This window comes from Phaenicophaeus curvirostris, chromosome 20 (assembly GCF_032191515.1).
Source record: "Phaenicophaeus curvirostris isolate KB17595 chromosome 20, BPBGC_Pcur_1.0, whole genome shotgun sequence".
Lineage (NCBI taxonomy): Eukaryota > Metazoa > Chordata > Aves > Cuculiformes > Cuculidae > Phaenicophaeus > Phaenicophaeus curvirostris.
In genome coordinates, this window is record NC_091411.1 from 10,307,228 (window position 1) to 10,329,935 (window position 22,708).

The following is a 22,708-nucleotide window of genomic DNA, read 5'->3' on the forward strand; positions in this document are numbered from 1 at the left end:
CCGTGAGCTCAAACCACCTCTTGCCTGCACTTAAATAAGAAATGGCCCGAAAACTAATTGGGTGGGAGGGCTTTCGGCTCCGCAGCCTTCGCCCTGGCCTCATTTAAGCCCTGTGGCACGGGAACCACAAGCCCAGTGGCCACTTGGCTCAGCCTGGGATGCGCAGCATCGCATCCCAGTCCTGGCTGCCCACAGCAGCGCCGTGGCACGGGGACCCCAATCCCAGTGGTCACCCCAGCGGCCACCCAGCTCAGCCTGGGATGCAGAGCATCGCCTCCAAATCCCAGCTGCCCACGGCAGCACCGCTCCTTGGCTTCATGTAAACTCCATGGCATGGGATTCCTATTTGATAGGAATGGTTGGACTCGATGATGCGGTGGGTCTTTTCCAACCTGGTGATTCTATGATTCTATGAACCCCAATCCCAGTGATCACCCTAGCAGCCACCCAGCTCAGCCAGGGATGCAGAGCATCGCCTCCCGGTCCCGGCTGCCTGTGGTGCCACGAGCTAAAGCCTGTGCCATGGTGATTCCCGCGCGCTCGGCTGTTCCCGCGCTCCTCCCAGGGCTCTTTGTCCAGCATCAATTTTGTTGTTTTTCTTATTCCTTTTTGGATTGGTTTTTTTTTTTCCGCCTTTTTCTCCCATTGGAGACCCTCGTGACGCTTCCCTGTCCTCCAGCCACCGCGAAAGCCCGGAGGATTGTTTTAAGAAAAAAAGCGTGTGTGGTGCGGGGAGGCGAGGGAGAGCGATGCTCTTAACAGATGACTGCACACTTGTACGGTTTGCCGGCGGCGTGCCTGCGCCGGCCGCCCAGCCCCGCACAAAGGCCCCTCTGAGGCGGCCGTGGCCCCAGCCCCTCGCATTCCCCCGCGCGGGGCCGCGGCGCAGCCACCCAGAAGCGCCGTCGCCCCACGGCCGTGGCGCCCTAGGCTTGGAGCCACCGGCGAGCCAGGCATCGGGCGCGGGCGCCGGCAGCTGCTCTGCCTCATTAGGATGCACACCTGCTCCCCGCCGCCCTTTGTGTGCCGAGCAGATGCCCTGATTTATTATTATACACATTTTCTTTTTCATTTGGCCTGGATAATGCCGTCTCATTAACTCAAAATGTCTCCGAATCCTGACAAATTCTCACACAATCCCCAACAATGAAATCAGAATTGGGTTAAAAAAAAAAAAAAAAAAAAGTAGGGGAAGAGGAGAGGGGGCTGCCAGCACAGCACGGCAAAGGATGGCAGCTCCGGGCTGGAGCCAGCAGAGCGCGGGGATTTGCTGGCTGTGCTTCACTGAAGGAGCCCCCGCATTCTTGGTTTGGGGCTTGCAGGCTGGTGGGATTTGCGAGTGGCTGCTTGGCTCTGTAGCCATGGGGCTGCAGTGTTCCCTGCTCACTCCAGAGGCTGCCTGCCCTGGGAGCCTTGGAGGGCTGTGCATGATGCTCAGGGATGTTTGAGGGCCATGCATGATGCTCAGGGATGTTTGAGGGCCATGCATGAGGCTTAGGGGTGCTGGAGGTCCATGCATGATGCTCAGGGATGCTCGAGGTCCATGTATGATGCTCAGGGATGCTCGAGGTCCGTGCATGATGCTTAGGGATGCTGGATCCACGCATGATGCTCAGGGATGCTGGAGGTCCATGCATGATGCTCAGGGGTGCTGGGGGTCCATGCATGATGCTCAGGGATGCTGGAGGTCCATACCTGAGGCTTAGGGATGCAGGGACCCCCCAGCTCCGGTGGCGATGGCTGCAGCACGTGGTGAGCCCCAGCCTGCTCAAGCACAGCAGGGACGGTCCCCAAGTGCCCAGGCACTGTTGTCTTCCGTGGGCATCACCTCCTGCTGTGGTTCTCTTGTTCCAAGCTCTTGGCAATGCGTGTGAGCACCCCCAGATTTATTTCTGTTCCCGAGGCCTTTGAGAGCAGCAGGCAGCCCCACGTGAGCTGACTGTGGTGTGCCCGGCTCTGCTGCGGCGGCATCGCCATCACGGTGTGGGACAGCAGCGTGCTGGCGTCGCCTCACTCCTCCCATGCCCTGCTCGCGACAGCTGCTCCATGCAGCCCAGCCAGCGCAGAAAATCCCCCTCTAGAAGCAGTGAAATGTGAGCAGAGCTGGTTGGGAACAAAGCACACAACATCTCGTATTGCAGGCGCGACGCAAGAGATGCTGCACGGCAGGGTTTGTGCTGGGGAGCTGCTGAAGACCCCGTGATCTCAGGATCTTCAGTGGATGTTGGGTGCCCTTGATCCCTCCGTGCACAGCTTTGCTCCATCCTCCCATTCCTGGGAGGCAGCTCCTGCCTTTGCAGAGTCCTTTGCTGCGTCCTCACCAGGATTTGTCCTTGCACCGTGTCCCCCCCCGCCTGCCCTGGTCCTGTGCAGGCAGTTGCTCCAGTCCTGTCGGCCAACGGTGACAGATGGTTGAGCCGGTGGCCGCGTCAGGGGGGCCTTTTCTCAGGGCCCCCATGCAGAGGGACGCGGTGGCTGGGGCCACTCATCCCTCCTTGCGCAGGGTTTATCTTTGGGGAAGATCTCAACCAGTGATGAGGAGCAGGAATGCGTCACACCTGCTCCCACAGCACTGTTTCATCGTGTTTGAGTGATTTCTTAGGATAAAAGTGGCCCTGGTGGAGCAGGGACTGTGGTGCAGGCAGGGGCTCAGGGCTATCCCTGTGCGCATCAGCCCTGGGGGTCACTGTGTGGTTTCCTCTCGCTTGGGATCTGTGGGTGCCCTGGGTTGGATGTGGGTCTGGAGTGCTCCTCCAGCTCCACCGCGTCTCTTCTTGTGCCTTGGCTTCCTCTTCGATAAGGGGTGGGGGGAACCAAAGAAAAGGCCCGTGTTGTGATGAGAAGCAGGAGTCAGCGCTGGAGGCTGCGGTTTTGCAAGTCAGTGCAGGCTCCTCGACTGGGGACGCCTTTGTTCCCAACTCCTCTTTCATGTTCCTCTTCTCAACCCAGCGTGGCCAGGGCAGAGCCTTGCAATTGCCAAACCTGCCGTGCCGGGCTGCGCTGCGGGCTCGGACCTGGGGGGGCATTCCCGGAGCCGGTTCCTGGGGTGCCCCTCGGGGTGATCCCCCCTGACGGCGCGTCTCGCCCCCTGGCAGGTGTAGCAGCGCCTACGTGGGCGAGCGGTGCCAGCTGCCCAACCCCTGCTTGAGCTCCCCCTGCAAGAACGCCGGCACCTGCATCCCGGTTGTGCGCGGCAGCACCGTCGATTACACCTGCGCCTGCCGCCTGGGCTTCACCGACGAGCTCTGCCTGACGCCCCGCAACAACGTCTGCCTCAGCAACCCCTGCCGCAACGGGGGCACCTGCGAGCTGCTGACGCTCAGCGAGTACAAATGCCGCTGCCCGCCGGGGTGGTCAGGTGAGGCGATGCCAGCGAGCCGCGCGGGGACGCGGGGAGAGGGGCAGCCTGCTCCTGGAAAAACCCCATGGATGGAGAAGGGTTCTGCCTCTGATTTCAGGTGCTGGGGGAAAGGAATGGGGTCTGGAAATGGGAGCTTGGGAGGGTCCCGGGCTGAGCTGCACGCCTCATGCAGGGGTGAGGGTTTTATAGGGGCAGAGCTGGGGGGAGTTAGTGAACACAGCCCCAAAGCCCAGCACCCCAGCGCAAAGATCGCTCCCACTGAGTGCCTGAGCCGCGATTTGCATCTTCATCCTCCCTCCCTCCCCTCCCCAGGCAAAACCTGCCAGCAGGCTGACCCCTGTGCCTCCAACCCCTGTGCCAACGGGGGGAAGTGCGTCCCCTTCGATGCCCACTACGTCTGCCGCTGCACCAACGGCTTCCACGGCGCCAACTGCAAGCAGGACCTGAACGAGTGCAGCATCATCCCGTTCGTCTGCAAGAACGGCGGGACCTGCACCAACGAGGTGGGCACCTACCAGTGCACCTGCAAGCCGGCATTCACGGGGCAGAACTGCGAGCATCCCTACGTGCCCTGCAACCCCTCACCCTGCCAGAACGGAGGGACGTGCCGCCAGATCGGAGACACCACCTACGACTGCACGTGCCTGCCAGGTAGGGGCTGCCTTCCAGCGGGGTGATGGGGACCAGGGACCCTCCTGCAGCCCCTTTGCCCTCCCTGCTTAACAAGTAGTGTGTGATCTTCCAAATTATGACTCTGGGAGGGATGAAAATGAGGGGCTCTGGGCTTGCTGTGTCACGTGCGTTTGGGAAGACGTTGCCTGAAGAGGAGAGGTCATCTGGGGGCTTTTTATACTTGGTGATTCACCAAAATAGCTCTTCCAAAACAAGTGTTTCAGCAGAGGCCCCTGTGCGGATGCTCATATTTCAGAATAAGAGTGCCTTTTTCCGCTTTAGCTTAATCCACTTCCAGAATGGAATAATTAGCCCGGAGTAGCTGTTTTGGAAAGTTTCCGAGTGCAAACAGAGTTGGGGAAAGGAGACCCTCTTGGTGCTCGATGCTGCTCCCTCCGGCAAGCGCCAGAGCTGAATTACCCAGCTGAATTACAGCCTCTGAAATGAAGGGCTCTTGCAGGATGGGGCCCAGCAGGGAATGTCCCAGGAGCTCAGCACCCTGTGAGGGACCTTGGCGCTCCATGTGCTGGAGGAAAAGCTGTGGAAGGACCCCCTGACCCTGGCAACCCCTTTCACTTCTGCCCCCGGGCAGCGATCTGCAGCACAGTCAGGGCAGGGAGAGAAGGGGCTGAGTGTGGACCCAGCTCCTCGCATCCCTGCACCCGCAGGAGAAATGAAACAGAGGAGTTTCCTGACAGTGGGTGCATAGCCCAGAGTTGTGCTGCTGCTCGGTGCAGCCCCACGCTCAGAGCAGGCTGTGTTTGCCGGGAACAAGAACCATTTCTCAGCCGAGCCAGCCAGCCACGCTCGCCCGCTGCAGCAGACGCGGAAGGGACACATCCGTCCTGCCCTTGGAAGGAAGCCGTGGGCAGCGCTAAGCTGCCTGAGAAGTCTCTCGCGGGGTTACTTTGATCTCTGGTCACCATAGCCCTGCAGGGTTTGGGGCCGGAGGAGGGGTAAGTGGCTTCTCCATTCTGCACCCCATGCAGTGCTTGGTGTTACTGTGGGGAGCTCCAGCCTCCCTTTGCTGTGGCTCCTGCCTCACCACGGCTGGGGTCGTGGCATCAGGGTGGGGATGGGGTCTCCTGCCCCACCACAGCTGGGGACGTGGCATCAGGGTGGGGATGGGGTCTCCTGCCCCACCACAGCTGGGGATGTGGCGTCAAGTTGGGGATGGGGTCTCCTGCCTCACCACGGCTGGGGACGTGGTGTCAGGGTGGCAATAGGGTCTCCAAGCTGGTACCCCCATCCTGCTGGCAGCCCAGCCTGGTGTTGGGGGAAGCCGTGCGATCCTGTGGGGCAGCATCAAGGATCTCGTCTTGATCTCTTGACACAGGCTCTGAGGTTCAGTCCCTTTCCCTAAGCTTTTGGCTGCAATAACTCGGGAGATGCGTTAACCATGCAAAACGCACAGGGTCTCCTGCATCCCCTCCGTGCCTGCTCACCCAGACTGGAGCAGAGCTCCTCTCGTTAGGGTTAGCGAGGCGCTGCCAGGGCGAGCGCTGCCGGGAAGGAAGCCTTTCCTTCCAGGATGAGCTGGTGCAGCCAGGAGCTCCCAGGGGCGATGTTCTGTGGAGCAGCTCCAAGTCCTGGCCCAGCAGCGCCGCGGGGCTGGGCAGGTGGCGAGGGCAAGAGGAGTGGTGCTGGCCCTGCCCTGCTCTTCTGCTGAGAAGGCACTTTCACCCAAGCATCGGGCACGTCTTGGTGAGGGATGGCCCTGGGGGAGCATCCCTGCTGCTGGTGGGGTGGGGAGGGATCGGGATCAGCGCTTTCACACCCTGCTGCGGCTTCGTGGGCTGCTTCCAGGTGATTTGCATGGTGCAGGAGCTGGTTCGTCTCCCATGGAGTGGAACAGCAGGTTCTCTGCTCCGATGGGATGGGGGAGTCTCTCGGCTGCAGGAGCTGCATCGGCTCGGGTGGAGGCAGGAGGGGCTGGGGGCTGGTTCTCATGATAAGAGGGTGATTGATACGCTGGTATGCAGCGCAGCAGACCTGAAACAATGTCCTCTTTTCATTCCCGGAGAGGCCTGGCTGTACCGGGTTTCTTCAAGTTAAACTAATCTCAGTTGTTTTATCATACCATCGCTGTAGAATGTAACCCTGAGTTTAAAGTAATTGCAGTACTAATTACTCATTGGGATGGTTCGAAATGAGTTAATCCTGGTATATAGGACATTGCCAGTTACTGCTGTTCAGTCTCAGCCCAGCTGCCTAAAAATGAGGTGCAAATCAACATTGTCTGCTTTGGACTCCCACCAGCAATCATAAATAGCTGCTGGTGCTCCTCGTGTAATGGGGAAGAGGGAAACATGGCTCTTTGGAGGGAGAAAAGGGAAGAAACTCGGCTGGACCAGGGTCTGGGGTCCCACAGAGGATGAGCCTGGGCACCCAGTCCCTTCCCTGCGGAGGCGGAGGTGACGCAGCGAGCTGCTTGTGCTGGGGAGCAGCCTGGTCTGGACCTACAGAACGCCTTGAGGAGTTTGGGAGAGCTGCAGGTGCCCGTCGGCACCGCGGGGAGCTGCCGTGGGCTGGTGTTGCCATCCTGACCCTGAGCGCCTGGGTGGGCTGGGAAGGCTGGGTCGGGGGCTTGGAGGGTCTGAATGCAGCTCTTAACCCAAGTGGCACTTGGAGGGGAGCAGGGTAACTGAGCAGATGCCCCAAGAAGAATCTGGCTGTTTCATTCCTGCTGCAGATGCTGCAGGGAGAGGCTAAGGGCGGCGTGGTTTCCGTGTGAGCCGCGCTATCAAGTGGAGGCAATAACATAAACCGGAGCAGCCAGGCTCACCGCAGGAGAGGGGGGCTGGAATTCACACAGCGCAGCGTGGGGTGCTTGGATCCCCCTCCAGGCAAAGTGCTGCTCCTGAGCCTCTTCACATGTGCAATTAAAAGCTGGTGATTCAGCACCGCAAGCCTTTGTGGGAGCAGACACGATTCATCTTGGTTTGCTGTGGAGCTGGATCCTCTGCCGCTTGGGGCAAGCACCTCCCGAGCTGGGGAGCTCCACAGTAGGGATGCTCCTGCCCCACGCAGGGGGAGTTGCTGCTGCTCGTCAGGCTCCAGAGGTGGTTCCCTGGCAGGTAAAACTGCGCAGCAGAACCAAGACCCAGTAGAGGCAGGACAGGGCTGGGGATGAAACCGTGTGGCTGGCTTCAAAGCCGGGCTGGGAGTGCCGGGAGCATGTTCAGCACCCGATAACGAGCAACTTGCCATCGGTGGGGGTTGGCACGGCAGGTTGATCGGTCAGCATCACAGCAGATTTCTCCTCTGCGCAGGGTTCACTGGCCAGAACTGTGAGGAGAACATCAATGACTGTCCAGGCAACAACTGCAAGAATGGAGGCACCTGCGTGGATGGCGTCAACACCTACAACTGCCAGTGCCCGCCCGAGTGGACAGGTAACTGGGTGGGCAGCGAGGGTGGCACGGGACGGGGCCGGGAGGATGAATCCTGCCCCAGGCGATGCCGGAGACTGGGTAGGGAGAGCCATCCAGCCTCATGAAGGTGCCCCGTCCCCTGGCAGGTCAGTACTGCACCGAGGACGTGGACGAGTGCCAGCTGATGCCCAACGCCTGCCAGAATGGGGGCACCTGCCACAACAACCACGGCAGCTACAACTGCGTCTGCGTCAACGGCTGGACAGGCGAGGACTGCAGTGAGAACATCGACGACTGTGCCATGGCCGCCTGCTTCCACGGGGCCACCTGCCACGACCGGGTGGCCTCCTTCTACTGCGAGTGCCCCCACGGCCGCACAGGTGAGGCCCCATCCTATCTCGCCCCATGCTCACAGTGCAGGGTGGCATCTTCCTGCGCGTTCCCCGGGCTCCTAGCTGAGGTCTTGGTACCTGACGACTTGTGTGCCCCATGACCCTTGACGTGCTCTTGCCTTTTGCTGCCCAGGTTTGCTGTGCCACCTCGATGACGCCTGCATCAGCAACCCCTGCAATGAGGGCTCCAACTGTGACACCAACCCAGTCAACGGCAAAGCCATCTGCACGTGTCCTTCAGGGTACATGGGGCCAGCCTGCAACCAGGACGTGGATGAGTGCTCGCTGGGTGAGTGCTGGGGCTGAGCTCGTGCGGGTGACAAAGGAGCCGCTGGGGAAAGTGTCAGTGCCACCAGGAGTTCTTGGGAGGCCAGGAGCATGTCCTGTGAGCTGCATTAGAATCATAGAATAGTTTAGGTTGGAAAGAACTTTAAGATCAAGTCCAACCCTTACCCAACGCTGATGAGTCCACCGCTAAACTGTGTGTCTAGGCACCACACCTACATGTCTTTTAAGTACCTCCAGGGATGGTGACTCAACCACTTCCCTAAGCAGCCTGTTCCAATGCTCGACAACCCTTTCGATGAAGTAGTATTTCCTAGTATCCAATCTAAACCTCCCCTGGTGCAGTTTGAGGCCATTTCATAGAATAATAAATCGTTAAAGTTGGAAAAGCCTTCTAAGGTTATACAGTCCAGCTGTCGCCCAACAACTTCCTCTCATCCTCTCGCTTGTTACTTGGAGAAGAGGCTGACACCTATGTTGCTACAGCCTCCTTTCAGGTAGTTTTAGAGAGTGATTTGTGTGTTGCAGGAGCCAACCCTTGCGAGCACGCCGGGAAATGCATCAACACCCAGGGGTCCTTCCAGTGCCAGTGCCTACAGGGCTACTCAGGCCCTCGCTGTGAGATGGACGTCAACGAGTGCCTCTCCAACCCCTGCCAGAACGATGCCACGTGCCTGGACCAGATTGGGGAGTTCCAGTGCATCTGCATGCCCGGTGAGCGGGGAGCCCTGCAGACTCCTGTGTCGGTGCTGGATGCGGGTGGTAGGAGGGCTCCGGGTGCCCTGAGCTTCAGCTCAATGTTGGTTCGGATGAGGAGCCGCGGGAGCTGTGTGTGCCTGGGAACAGGAATGAAAAGAAAGAGCTTGGTAAAGGTTGCACAGTCTCCCCCAGCAATGAGGGGACAGGAGGTGAGAGTTGGGCACCATCAGCCCCGCTCTGGATGACTCCTCTTGCCGACCTTCATGGCTAGGATCAAGCCAAGGGCAGGGAGATACGGGGTGGGCAACCACGGAGCGCTCTGTGCGTCAGGTCCCACCGCCTGTAGCACAGCTCCTGAGCTGCTTTTGTAAAGACAAGGGGACCAAATGTGCCCTGGTGTAACCTGCCCATCCTGGTGTTCCCGTGCCGGGCTGCTGACGGTGTGCCGGGTCTCCACAGGTTACGAAGGGGTTTACTGCGAGATCAACACGGACGAGTGCGCCAGCAGCCCCTGCCTGCACAACGGCAACTGCCTCGACAAGATCAACGAGTTCCACTGCGAGTGCCCCACTGGTACGCGGCATCCGTCCCGCTGCGTCCCACTGCCACCACAGTGGAAACAAAGCTGTGATGCATCCCAGATTGAGCCAGGGAGGAGATGAAAATGGGCTCCTTAAAGACTGGAGCCCCACAAAATGGGGAGAAGGGGCTGAGCACCTCTCGCAGCTTTTTGGTGGGAGGTTCCCGCATTCATAGAACCATAGAATCACCAGGTTGGAAAAGACCCACTGGATCCTCGAGTCCAACCATTGCAGCGAGGGGCTGAGCCGATGCAGGCGATGCTGCTGGGGTCCAGCAGCCCATGGGAGAGGGGAAGGAGGATTAAACCCCACGGCTTTGCACTTGAAAAGGCCCCTCTTTGGGAAGGAGGGCTGGGGGCTAGGGGGGCCGCACCAGCAGCTTTGAATGTGGTGTCAAAGTCACGGGGTGGAGTGGAGAATGGGGAGACGGTTAATCTGTGAAAGGAGGTTTTGAAGTTCAGAGACTTTGCTCCTCTAGAGATGTAAATAAGATGCTCTCAATGGCTGGTCGCAGTCCCGCATTCAGGGCCCCCAGCAGCCATCCCCATGGAAACCCTGCGCCCGGCCGGGCTGTGTGGGGGCTGGCGGGGGCTGCTCGCCGGTGGGGGAGAGGCTGGTGGGTCCGACCGCTGCACAGGGGCGGACGTGACTTCTCCCTTCGTTCCAGGCTTCAACGGGCACCTGTGCCAGTTCGACATCGACGAGTGCGCCAGCACCCCCTGCAAGAATGGCGCCAAGTGCGTGGACGGCCCCAACACCTACAGCTGCGAGTGCACCGAAGGTGAGGGGACCCGGGGCGCTCGGGGATCCCACTTGACTTGGCAGGAAGAAGCCACCTTCTGCCTCGTGCTGTGCCATAAAACCACGTCGCTGAATTATTAACGAGTGCCCGTGTTCCCAAGCACCCATCCCTGAACCCCCGAGCAGCAGCATCGGTCCTTGCTGCCGTGACTCCCGTGTGGCAGGATTGTCCCTTTCCCAGGCGTCGGTGGAGCGAGATGAGCCTCGCTGCCCACCAGCCGTGGATCTGGGTGTGAGGAACCCGGTGTTCGTTAGGTGTGGCCCCGCAGCAGCCGTCCCGCCGTGCTCCTTGCCGCAGCGGCAGGCGGCAGCGAGGGGGACGGCAGGAAGGAAGGAATAAAGCTGCCTCTATGGGGACGCAAGGTGCAGGGCTGCAAGGGCTCGCCGACCGAAACCCAAGGAGCGGTTGCACAAAATGATGACTTGAGCCCTGGTGGCAAACAGTGGCTCTTTTGTGGAGCAGCTCCCGCCAGAAATCTTCCAGCTGAATGGCCTCTAATTAGTGTCTTGCTAATGCCAAGCCCCGATGAAAAGCTGCTATGTGGGCTTGGCGGGGTCTAGTCAAAGCTGTACTTTGTCCTCAGCTCTCCACCCCCAGCTCGGTAGGGAGGGAGCCGGCCAGGAGAATAGGATCTGCCGAGGGGGGTTATTATTCGGGGTGCCTGTGGCTGGCCCCCCCTGCACACTCCGGGACGAGCCGCAGGCGAGCGCGGGGCCCCCGCTCCTCAGCCGAGCAGCTTTAATGCGAGGCATTGTGCGCCCCAGAACAAAGCCTGCGAGCTGGGGTCTGACTGGCCCCACCAACCGAGTGCCGGGGTGCTCCCCAGCTCCCAGGGGTCCCGGGGCTTCTGGTGGGGTGGGTGGGCAGGTCACGTCACCCTAGTGCACTGCACCACACGTGGCTGTGGTGGGAAGGAGTGACCCCCATCCCAACGCTGCATTTCCCATCATCATCCCATGTCCCCCATCCCAACCCTGCATCTCCCATCATCATCCCATGTCTCCCACCCTGATCCTGCGTCTCCCATCATCCCGTATCCCCCATCCCAACCCTGTATCTCCCATCATCATCCCACATCCCCCATCCCGACCCTGCATCTCCCATTATCATCCCATGTCCCCTATCCCAACCCTGTATCTCCCATCACCATCCCATGTCTCCCATCCTGATTCTGCGTCTCCCATCATCACCCGATGTCCCCCATCTGAACCCTGCATCCCCCATCCTCATCCTGCATCTCCCATCATTCCGTATCCCCCATCCCAACCCTGCATCTCCCACCACCATCCCATGTCCCCCATCCTGACCCTGTATCTCCCATCATCACCCCATGTTTTCCATCCTGACCCCGCGTCTCCTCCACTGGTGGCAGGTTTCTCGGGCACTCACTGCGAGATCGACATCAATGAGTGCGACCCCGACCCGTGCCATTACGGGACCTGCAAGGACAGCATCGCCTCCTTCACCTGCTTCTGCCAGCCTGGCTACACAGGCCACCGCTGCGACATCAACATCAACGAGTGCCAGAGCCAGCCCTGCAAAAACGGAGGGACCTGCCAGGACAGGAACAACGCCTACAACTGCCTCTGCCTCAAAGGGACCACGGGTGAGCAGAAGGAAACCCTGGGGGGCTCTGTGGGTCCCATCCCTGATCCCAAGTTGTCCCTGGGCCCCCCTAACAGCACCGTTCTGCTCCTCAGGTCCCAACTGCGAGATCAACCTGGACGACTGCGCCAGCAACCCCTGCGACTACGGCAAGTGCATCGACAAGATCAATGGCTACGAGTGCACCTGCGAGCCGGGGTACACAGGTGAGAGCAGGGCACGGCAGCCACCGCAGCACCCTGGGGACCTGGTCCAGATCCAGCCTCATGCTGGGGAGCCCTGGGATGTCCCCTGTGCCTGAGAAGGTGCGAGGATGCCTGCAGCTGGCGGTGCCCCATGCAGCTGTGGGAAGGTGCTGCTATCCTATCCAGCTCGCCGGAGGCTTTACACCCTCTGGTGCTCCTGCTTTTCAGAAGGGTGACCCCGGCTCAGGCCTAAATCAAAGGGGTGTCTGGTGCCGCAAATTTGACTCCCGCTGCGCCCACTCCCATGGGTATCAGGTTGCCGCCTTGTCCGACTGGTTTGTTTGATCGCGGAGGGCTTTGATGGGAACAGCCCCCACCTCTCCCCACTCCCACAGCCCCTTGTCCTCCTGCTTGCCAGGAGCCACAATAAAGCCTGGCTTTGTCAGCCACGGCAGGTAGGGTTACAGGCTGAAACCAGCTCCCTTCTTTACTCCCTCCTGGACCAAAGGAGCCCATGCACGGCCTCTTCCCAGTCACATCTAATTAAGGCAGGGGTGTGATGTCACCCTACCCAGAGAGCAGCCCGCTCACACGTGTGCCCGGAGCCTCTGGCAGTCATTCCCGAGTGGCTGGAGGTGGGACATGCCCAGTGGGTGCCCCACGGGAGGCAGCGTGCACCCGATGTGCCATGGAAGAACATTTCCTCACCCCCCACATCTCCTTTTCCCAGGGCGCATGTGCAACATCAACATCGACGAGTGTGCCAGCAACCCCTGCCACAACGGGGGCACGTGCAAGGATGGCATCAACGGCTTCACCTGCCTCTGCCCCGAGGGCTTCCACGACCCCAAGTGCCTGTCTGAAGTGAACGAGTGCAACAGCAACCCTTGCATCCATGGGAAATGTCACGACGGGCTGAACGGGTAGGTTGGAGGGCGTGGGGGCTGCTGGGACGCAAGAGACACTCGGCAGAGTCAGGTTTAGAGGCAGGGTGAAGCAGCCATCCCCTGTGTGGAGCTTTTCCACGCTCTGCGCCCGTGTCAGGAGATGTTTCCCTTCACAGGCACAAATGGGAGTCGAGGTTTGCTGGGTGAATGATGCCCAGTGTAGCCAGGAGGGCCGGGCTGGACCGAATCCTGTGGTTTATGCCCCAGTTTTTCCCTAAAGCTACAGGTGTGACTGTGACCCAGGCTGGAGCGGGACAAACTGCGACATTAACAACAACGAGTGTGAATCCAATCCCTGCATGAACGGTGGCACCTGCAAGGACATGACCAGCGGCTACGTCTGCACCTGCAGGGAGGGCTTCAGCGGTAAGAACACAGCCAGGGACACTGCCCTGTCCCCTCCACGGGTGGGTGTCCTCCTGATGCCACACGGGCTGGAGGCTTCGCTGGGGGGGTGGTTGGAGATGGTGTGGTTAGGTTTGGCTGGGAGATGGGGCAGTTCAGCCAGCCTGGGGACCTTCAGCAGAGTTTGGGTGCCCGTGGCTGGAGCTGAGAGCAGGAGTCCCCACTGTACCTGCCGTCCCCTCCCACCAGCACGCCTTCATCACAGCCAGTTTTGTCTATTTTTTTCTGAACTCAGGGCCCAACTGCCAGACCAACATCAACGAATGTGCTTCCAACCCCTGCCTGAACCAGGGCACGTGCATCGATGATGTCGCCGGCTACACCTGCAACTGCCTCCTGCCCTACACAGGTGAGAGGGAGCCCTCCCCGGGGCTCTATGGGGCTGCTGCTTCAGGTGTGACTGCAGGTCGGTGCCTCTGCACATGCAAGCAGCACCGAGCACAAAGGGTTAGGATTAGGGCTGCCCAGGGCCACGGCTCCACCTCCCTGTGCCGGGAGACAGCCGGAGGAAATTTGGAGATTTGGGAAGGGGCCAGCCAGAGCTTCCTCCATCCTTCTCCTCCTCTTCCTCCTCCTCCTGGAGGGCACTGAGGCGATGGCTCAGCCTGGACCCAGAGCAGCAACACCCGTCAGCCGCCCCACTCACACCCCACCGCCCGCGGGGGTCGGCGCTGCCGGTGGCCCCGTTCCCCTGGTGGCCCCGTTTCTCCTGCCACGATGCTCTTGCTGGAAAAAGCGAGCCGAGGCCGAAGGGTCGGGGTATTCTGCTGAGCCAATTCCTGTTTGCCGGCCTCCTGCTTCCGCTCGCGCAGAGCAGCAGCCGGTGCACAATTGCAGGAAGCCGTGAGCCGTTTCCTGCCCTCGGCAGTGGCCATAGAAACCCCGGGGAGGACGGGGACGGGGCAGGCGGGGAGGGGAAGGCTCTGGAAAATAGCAAAGGCCAGTTCAGGAGATACTGGCTGACAGGGAAGATAAGGGTTTGGAGGGAACGTGTCCCTTGGCTGGAGGTAAACAGGAAAAGCAGCCGAGAGGGGGGAGTGCGAGTGAGAAAGACACCCCAAGCGATGCTTCCATGCCAAAGGAAGTGTGCGGTGCTTTAATGCAGCCCAGATTGCCAAGGCTTAAAGATTCATAGGAGGCCTGGGGTTAGGGGGGTCCAGGGATGAAGAAGATGGACCTAGCTGGACTGCCCCAGGGTGGTGGGGGAGACCAGAGCCTGCTCCAGGGCTGGCAGCAGCCAGCACCTTGTGTTTTGGCACCTTGTGTTTTGGAGAGGGTGCCAGCGAGTATTTGTGCCTGTGTAGGAGCCACCTGCGAGGACGTGCTGGCCCCCTGTGCTGGCAGCCCCTGCAAGAACGGCGGCGAGTGCCAGGAGTCAGAAGACTACAAGAGCTTCTCGTGCAGTTGCCCCTCTGGCTGGCAAGGTAGGGGCATGGCCCATCTTGGGGTTCGGCACACACCGCTCTCCTCAGCTGCTCGGGGAGCGAAAGGCAGGAGGGAGTGAGGCTGGGAGGCAGCGGGCAGTGGCTCCCTGCGTGCCCTGCCAGACAGGAGCAGCCCCACACGGTGCCAGCTTTGGGGAGGGTCCTGATCTGCCCCACGGCTCAGCTAGGTAGATGGGACGTGACCATCACCCACACCCCTTGGTGAGGGTGGTTTTTTGGGAGGGCTCCCACCCTGGTGTGAGCGGTGCCCAAGACATGATTGTTGTCTCTGGGGTTTATGCCAGCACCTGCAGCCCACATGATCCCCGTCCCGTTCTCTCCTGCAGGTCAGACCTGTGAGATCGACATCAACGAGTGCGTGAAGAACCCCTGTCGCAATGGGGCCACGTGCCAGAACACCAACGGGAGCTACCGCTGCGCGTGCAGAACCGGCTTCAGCGGCCGCAACTGCGACACCGACATCGATGACTGCAAGCCCAGTAAGAGCAGGGGCCGCTGCTGTCAGCTTTGTTGCCCTTCCCAGGGCTGGGATCCTCCTCCCCGTGCGTGAGCGAGTCCTGCCTGCTGCTTTAGCCTGGGCAGCACTGCAAACCCTGTTGGGGCTTTTGGGCCACCTCAAGCACATCACGGTTGAGCTGCTTCGATGGAAGGCTCGATGGAAGCTGGGAAGGGGTTTCGGGGGAAGAGTGACGTGCAGGCAGTGAATGTGTCCCAAGTGCCCTCCTTAGAATCATAGAATCATCAGATTGGAAGAGACCCATAGGATCATCGAGTCCAACCATTCCTATCAATCACTAACCCATGTCCCTCAGCGCCTCGTCCACCCGTCCCTTAAACCCCTCCAGGGAAGGTGACTCAACCCCCTCCCTGGGCAGCCTGTTCCAGTGCCCAATGACCCTTTCTGTGAAAAATTTTTTCCTGATGTTCAGCCTGAACCTCCCCTGGCAGAACTTGAGGCCTTTCCCTCTCGTCCTGTCCCCTGTCACTTGGGAGAAGAGCCCAGCTCCCTCCTCTCCACAACCTCCTTTCAGGTAGTTGCACAGAGCAATGAGGTCTCCCCTCAGCCTCCTCTTCTCCAGGCTAAACACCCCCAGCTCTCTCAGCCGTTCCTCATAAGGCCTGTTCCCCAGCCCCCTCACCAGCTTCGTTGCTCTTCTCTGGACTCGCTCCAGAGCCTCAACATCCTTCTTGTGGTGAGGGGCCGAGAACTGAACACAGGATTCGAGCAGCGGTCTCCCCAGTGCCGAGTCCAGAGGGAGAAGAACCTCCCTGGACCTGCTGGCCACGCCGTTTCTGATCCAAGCCAAGATGCCATTGGCCTTCTTGGCCACCTGGGCCCCTGCTGGCTCATGTTCAGTCACTGTCAACCAACACCCCCAGGTCCCTCTCCTCCAGGCAGCTCCTCCTCCTTCTCCTCCTTGTGCCCAGTGGGGCTGGCCTGGACTCTGCCTGGTGCCCAGGCTCTGTCCCATCCCTCCACACAACCAGGGGACACATGCAGGGACGGGGCTGAGAGGCAACTCCCAGGCAGGGCTGCCGCACCGGGGCTGGACCCGCTGCGTCCTCACACACGTGTCCCTTTTCTCCAGATCCTTGCCACAACGGTGGCTCCTGCACGGATGGCATCGGCACGTTCTTCTGCGAGTGCCTGGCTGGTTTCCGTGGGCCCAAGTGCGAGGAGGACATCAACGAGTGCGCCAGCAACCCCTGCAAGAACGGTGCCAACTGCACTGACTGCGTCAACAGCTACACCTGCACCTGCCCCTCCGGCTTCAGCGGCATCCACTGCGAGAACAACACACCCGACTGCACAGAGAGGTACAGCCTGGCACATGTCCTGCCACAGCCCTTGTCGGGGCTGGAGCAAGGGGCTGAGCTCCCTGTGCTGCCCTGTAGCCCTGGGCTGGTTTGTGGGTGTTCTAGTGGGGAGCATGACGGGCAGTGACTGACTGGAATGTGATGTCTGTGTTCCCAGCTCCTGCTTCAATGGTGGGACCTGTGTGGATGGCATCAACACCTTCACCTGCCTCTGTCCGGCTGGCTTCACAGGCAGCTACTGCGAGCATGACATTAATGAGTGCGACTCCAAGCCGTGCCTGAACGGGGGCACGTGTCAGGACAGCTACGGGACGTACAAGTGCACTTGTCCCCAGGGATACACTGGGCTCAACTGCCAGGTAGAGGAGCCTTGGGCTGTCGGCTTATCCCAGGATCTGTCTGTGTCTGCTGGCTGTGGGAATTTGGGGGTCACTGCAGTCTCAAGCCCTGCTGGGTCCTGACCCCCATCTCTTGCTCTGCTCCTTCCAGAACTTGGTGCGTTGGTGCGACTCCTCTCCCTGCAAAAACGGAGGCAAGTGCTGGCAGACCAACAACCTGTACCGCTGCGAGTGCAACAGCGGATGGACAGGGCTCTACTGCGACGTCCCCAGTGTTTCCTGTGAGGTGGCTGCAAAGCAGCAAGGTCAGTCCCTGCCATGTGTATGGCCAGGATGGGGTCCCCAGGTGTCCTATGCGCTGGGCTGCGAGCAGGGACACGCTCGGTTCTCCTGGTGGGAAGCTTTGGCACGAACGGAGCGATCTCGAGGACTGCTGTATGTGCACCCATCAAGGCTGCAGTCCTGGATGTGATCCGGGTGGGATGCGTGGGTGTCACTGACGTCCCTGTGTCTCACTCTGCTCTCCCCGGCAGGTATCGACGTAGCACACCTCTGCAGGAATTCGGGGCTCTGTGTGGACACTGGCAACACTCACTTCTGCCGCTGCCAGGCTGGCTACACGGGCAGCTACTGTGAGGAGCAGGTGGACGAGTGCTCCCCCAACCCCTGCCAGAACGGAGCCACCTGCACTGACTACCTGGGAGGCTACTCCTGCGAGGTGAGCACTGCAGGGAGCAGAAGTGAACAGGGAGAAAGCGCCAGTTCCTGCCTTTCTGCTGCCCAAGGAGCTGCCCCAGCTTCAGGCTGGCTCAGTGCCCTTTACTGGGTTGGAGGCTGGGGTGCTGGCCGTGCTCCTACAGCCACGCGGGAACTGAGTGAACCTGTCTGATAATTCCCCTCTTCCCTCCTTGCAGTGTGTGGCTGGTTATCATGGAGTTAACTGCTCAGAGGAGATCAATGAGTGCTTGTCCCACCCATGCCAGAATGGAGGAACCTGTATCGATCTCATCAATACCTACAAATGCTCCTGCCCCAGAGGAACTCAAGGTAAATTAATTCCCCAGGCTGGGGCATTAGTGGGCTGAGTGCAGATATTGTCGGTATCTGCTCATTAGCTGCTCAGGCTAGCAGAAGCAAACACAACGGTAGAGGTTTGCGTTTGCTTGTGAGCTTAGCCATCAAGGCCACGCAACCTTGGACATGAGCTGCGCGGTGCCGCGTGCCTCCTGCCAGAGGAGCGGCTCAGGCTGCCATTGAGTTGGTCGGGCTCAGCCCCTTCGCAGGGAGGGCTCACACGAGGGACCAGCGGGCACCCCGATACTGTTTGATGAGCTGTGTGTGGGTTGTTCCCCCATTTCTCTAGGGGTGCACTGTGAGATCAATGTGGATGACTGCAGCCCTTTCTTTGACCCCGTCACCCTGGGCCCCAAGTGCTTTAACAATGGCAAGTGCACGGATCGGGTAGGTGGCTACAGCTGCATCTGCCCCCCTGGCTTTGTAGGGGAGCGCTGCGAGGGAGACGTCAACGAGTGCCTGTCCAACCCCTGCGATGCCCGCGGCACCCAGAACTGCGTGCAGCGGGTCAATGACTACAAATGCGAGTGCCGACCTGGCTATACAGGTGAGCACCACATCCCCACTGCTCCCAGCGGCCATCCCTGTGGCCCCCAACCATCCCAAGCATCTCGCACGCCTTTCTCTGCTCCTCACACGCTCCTCTCCCCTGGCAGGCCGTCGCTGCGACACTGTGGTAGATGGTTGTAAAGGCAAACCTTGCCGGAACGGTGGAACTTGTGCCGTTGCCAGCAATACCGGCCGTGGCTTCATCTGCAAATGCCCCCCGGTAGGTACCTGCTCCTCTCCGGCTCTGAGCACGGGATGCGGCACGGGCCCTGCAAATCAGCTCCTTCCAGGTAGAGGAGTCTTGGGCTGTCGGCTGCTGACACCTCACTTGCAAGGAGAATGGGTTAGGGTCAGGGAGAAGGAGGTGGCTCAGCCCCACAGGTACCACGCAAGGCTCTGTAGGATGGACTCTTGCCTTGTTGACCATTATTTGCTCTACCTAAAGATGGAGCAGGCAGCTGTAGGGAAAAGCTCCCATCATTTTGAAGGCAACACTCTAAAAGGGTTTACATGGCAGGTTATTCTTGCCCATCATTAGTTTCAGAGGATGCACCAGAGCCGTGCCCTAGGTACATCTGCCTGGTTCACTGGGTTTGTGCCGTTTCCCAGAACATACGTGTGTGTTAGGCTGCTCGTAGGACACCCTCAGTGATTCTGACTCCCTCCTTGCTGTCACCTCCCCAGGGATTCGTGGGTGCCACCTGCGAGAACGACTCCCGCAGCTGTGGGAACCTGCACTGCCTGAACGGTGGCACCTGCACCTCCATCCACAAGAGCTCCAAGTGCACGTGCACCCCGGCTTTCACGGGGCCCGAGTGCCAGTACCCAGCCAGGAGCCCCTGCACATCCAACCCCTGCTACAACGGGGGCACCTGCGAGTTCTTCGGCGATGCCGCCCCCTACTACCGCTGCAACTGCCCGGCCAACTTCAACGGCCTCAACTGCCACATCCTCGACTTCGATTTCCAAGGTGGGATCGGGCAGGACATCATCCCACCTAAAATCGAGGAGAAGTGCGAGATTGCAGTTTGCGCGGGGTACGCCGGCAACAAGATCTGCGATGGGAAATGCAACAACCACGCCTGCGGCTGGGACGGGGGCGACTGCTCCCTCAATTTCAACGACCCCTGGAAGAACTGCTCCCAGTCTCTGCAGTGCTGGAAGTACTTCAACGATGGCAAGTGCGACTCGCAGTGCAATAATGCTGGCTGCCTCTACGATGGATTTGACTGCCAGAAATACGAAGGGCAGTGCAAGTAAGTGTCTCGCTCCTTGACCCTTAGAGCAGCCTTGCAGTATTGAAAGGGGCTGCAGGGAAGCTGGGGAGGGGCTCTTTGTTGGGGAGCACAGGGGCGGAACAAGAGGGAATGGTTTTAAGCTTAAAGAGGGGAGATTGAGATGAGATATTGAGAAGAAATGTTTTGCTGCGAGGGTGGGGAGACATTTGCCCAGGATCCCAGGAGAAGTGCTGGCTGCCCCATCCCTGAATGCGTTCAAGGCCAAGTTGGATGGGGCTTGGAGCCCCTGATCCAGTGGGAGGTGGAGCTGGATGGGCTTTAAGATCCCTTCCAATCCAAACCATTCTATGATTTTAAAGCTATGGTCTCTGTGCTGATCACCTGGGGGTATTTTCTGGTTGCCTCTGCTAAAGCTCCTAAGTGCAGGCCAGTTATTCACACTCTGTATCCTGTCCTGCTGCCTATGGGGCTGCAACTCAACCAACAACACTTCCCTGTGGTGTTACTGAGTTTAAATACGCTTGAAAGCTCTCTGGGTTTGGCTTGTTGTAGATGGCTTCCCTGTCCTTGCCTGTATCACACGATAGAAGCAAATTTTCCAACTCACAGTAGTAACACAGTAAATGTCATGGTAGGGAGACCCCAGATGGAAGAGCAGACAGAAAATGTGATGATGTTAACATCCAAGCATTTATCAAGCATTGTCTTTGGCAACAGCAGGAACTTCATCCCAGATTCCTGGACAAACTCTGGCTTGAGTAACCATTCTGTGTCCCTCTGTCTTCTTTGAGTTAATGTAATTTGTCCCCGTTTCTAGCATTTAAATTGCGATTTTTAATGGAACAGATGCCATCTTGCACCTGCAGAGGTGAATGCTTCACATCATTGCAGGAAACGGTTGCCTTTTATGTAAACTGGCCTAGTGTCTATCAGGATGAAGAATATTTATATAAAAGTGAGCTCCTTGTGGAGCACTGCTTGTTTTCTGAGTAGACAGGTGATATGCACAGTACTCGGTCTAATTCATTCTTCTGCCTTTCCTTCTCTTCTGCCCAGCCCCTTGTACGACCAGTACTGCAAAGACCACTTCTCTGACGGTCACTGTGACCAAGGCTGCAACAATTTTGAGTGTGAATGGGATGGTCTGGACTGTGCAAACAACATGCCGGAGAAGCTAGCCGATGGCACGCTGGTGGTGGTGGTTCTGATCACCCCCGAGAACCTGAAGAACAACTCCTTCAACTTCTTGCGGGAGCTGAGCCGCGTGCTGCACACCAACGTGGTCTTCAAGAAGAACCCCAAGGGAGAGTATATGATCTTCCCATACTACGGCAATGAGGAGGAGCTGAAAAAGCATTACATCAAGAGGTCAACGGAGGACTGGTCAGATATGTCTAGTGCTGTCATCAACAAAGTAAAGAGCAGCCTCTACTCCAGAGCTGGCAGGAGGCAGAAGAGAGAGCTCGATCAGATGGACATCAGAGGGTAAGGGGAGACCAATCCTCTTCCACCGAGCAGCTTTTTTGTGTGTTGATAATAGTAACACGCTATAAAAGGAAGGATGTCGGCCAGATAATTGTATTTAGACGTTGCTTTCTGTGTGAACAGAAACCGGATTTTGCTCTCATGCGGGAAAAGCGAGTGGTCGCTCAGGAATCCCTAATACAATGCTGCACCGACTCTCACGATTGAAGGAGTCCTGTGTATTGTTGGGAGCCGGGGCTGGGCTGGGTGGGACCTGGAAGCAGAGGCTGGCCTGACCGACTGTCTGACTTCAGGAAGTTATTAAGTTAAGCCTCAGTTTCTCCCTGGGAAATGCTTTCTAGAGCTTTGTTGTAAAACTCAATTACTGCAAACTGTGTTTGGAGGTCTTTGATATCAACTTATAGATCTAACCTTCTCCCTCTCTTTGGGCTCAATCAAAAGCCACCGAAAGCAAAAGAGTTCGAGCAGCGAAACTGATGTGAAAAGATCTGAAGGCTCCTAAACTGCATTAAATTTAAGATACTGTAGTGTGTGGGTAATTTTAAAATGTTGTGAAGAGAATCCCTTCCATTCCTGTAGATAAGGAGTTAGATTTTGCAGTACTCATTAAAGCAAATCCAATGAACCATGAGCATGAGCTGCAGAGCTTGGGCCACAGGGAAGCAAGGAGATGGGTTCCCACCTTCCAGTTCCCCCTGATGGGGGCTAAGGAAGGAAAGGGGACAGGGCTCACCTGCCTTCTCCATGTAATCATTGCTCCATGGTTCTATCGGCTCTTCTCTCACACAGATCTATCGTCTACTTGGAAATCGATAACCGCCAGTGCATCCAGTCGTCATCCCAGTGCTTCCAGAGTGCGACTGATGTGGCAGCGTTCCTGGGTGCCTTGGCCTCCCTTGGCAACCTCAACATACCCTATAAAATAGAAGCCGTTAAAAGTGAGTACGGCTGGGGAGGAGAGAGAGACAAAACTTTGCAACCTTCTCCACGTTCAGTTATCTGTCAGCTGGCTGCATTTGAGCACAGTCTGGTTTTAATAACCTTGCATCTGGGGTTGTTTTCTTTAAATCTGATCTTTAAAAAAAATTGCAAAAAAAAATTTATTATTTTTGCTTATTCCAGGTTTATTTCAAAATCATTATCACTATAAAAGTTATATAAAAAATAAAAGAAAAAGAAAACCCAACCAGCTCCGATCAATCAGTGACATGCGAGGAGTTGAAGTTTGTATCTTGAAAATCCCCCCTAAATCCTTTTGTCTTAACAGCTCAATGCGAGCGCAATGATTTGAAGTTTGCTAATCCTTTTCCTTAAAGGAGAAAAAAGTGAAGCTGTCTCCTGATGCAGACTGGCTTGTGCAGCCGAGAATTTGCCGATAGTTTGCAATTCTGATTAATAGCGTAGAAAATGACCTTATTTTGGGGGTGGGGGGGCTGATTTAGATCAGACTTAG

The 22,708-nt window shown here is 58.2% G+C and overlaps 1 protein-coding gene across 2 annotated transcripts in view; it reads left to right on the top strand.

Annotated features, from left to right (window-relative positions):
- The window catches only part of NOTCH1 (notch receptor 1), a 46,073-nt gene that overhangs the window by 16,789 nt on the left and 6,576 nt on the right, over positions 1 to 22,708 (top strand). The window contains exons 3-27 of one of the 2 annotated variants that reach the window (XM_069873497.1): positions 3,096 to 3,358; positions 3,674 to 4,012; positions 7,306 to 7,428; positions 7,554 to 7,787; positions 7,933 to 8,088; positions 8,613 to 8,798; positions 9,243 to 9,356; positions 10,032 to 10,145; positions 11,539 to 11,772; positions 11,867 to 11,977; positions 12,687 to 12,879; positions 13,124 to 13,269; positions 13,544 to 13,657; positions 14,613 to 14,732; positions 15,080 to 15,232; positions 16,343 to 16,571; positions 16,729 to 16,930; positions 17,061 to 17,214; positions 17,443 to 17,627; positions 17,824 to 17,956; positions 18,273 to 18,530; positions 18,640 to 18,752; positions 19,217 to 19,788; positions 20,827 to 21,255; positions 22,045 to 22,193. In XM_069873497.1, coding sequence (XP_069729598.1) covers positions 3,096 to 3,358; positions 3,674 to 4,012; positions 7,306 to 7,428; positions 7,554 to 7,787; positions 7,933 to 8,088; positions 8,613 to 8,798; positions 9,243 to 9,356; positions 10,032 to 10,145; positions 11,539 to 11,772; positions 11,867 to 11,977; positions 12,687 to 12,879; positions 13,124 to 13,269; positions 13,544 to 13,657; positions 14,613 to 14,732; positions 15,080 to 15,232; positions 16,343 to 16,571; positions 16,729 to 16,930; positions 17,061 to 17,214; positions 17,443 to 17,627; positions 17,824 to 17,956; positions 18,273 to 18,530; positions 18,640 to 18,752; positions 19,217 to 19,788; positions 20,827 to 21,255; positions 22,045 to 22,193 — 5,024 coding nt within the window. The remainder of the gene's footprint in view (positions 1 to 3,095; positions 3,359 to 3,673; positions 4,013 to 7,305; positions 7,429 to 7,553; positions 7,788 to 7,932; positions 8,089 to 8,612; positions 8,799 to 9,242; positions 9,357 to 10,031; positions 10,146 to 11,538; positions 11,773 to 11,866; positions 11,978 to 12,686; positions 12,880 to 13,123; positions 13,270 to 13,543; positions 13,658 to 14,612; positions 14,733 to 15,079; positions 15,233 to 16,342; positions 16,572 to 16,728; positions 16,931 to 17,060; positions 17,215 to 17,442; positions 17,628 to 17,823; positions 17,957 to 18,272; positions 18,531 to 18,639; positions 18,753 to 19,216; positions 19,789 to 20,826; positions 21,256 to 22,044; positions 22,194 to 22,708) is intronic. The other variant, XM_069873498.1, reaches the window with a different exon arrangement.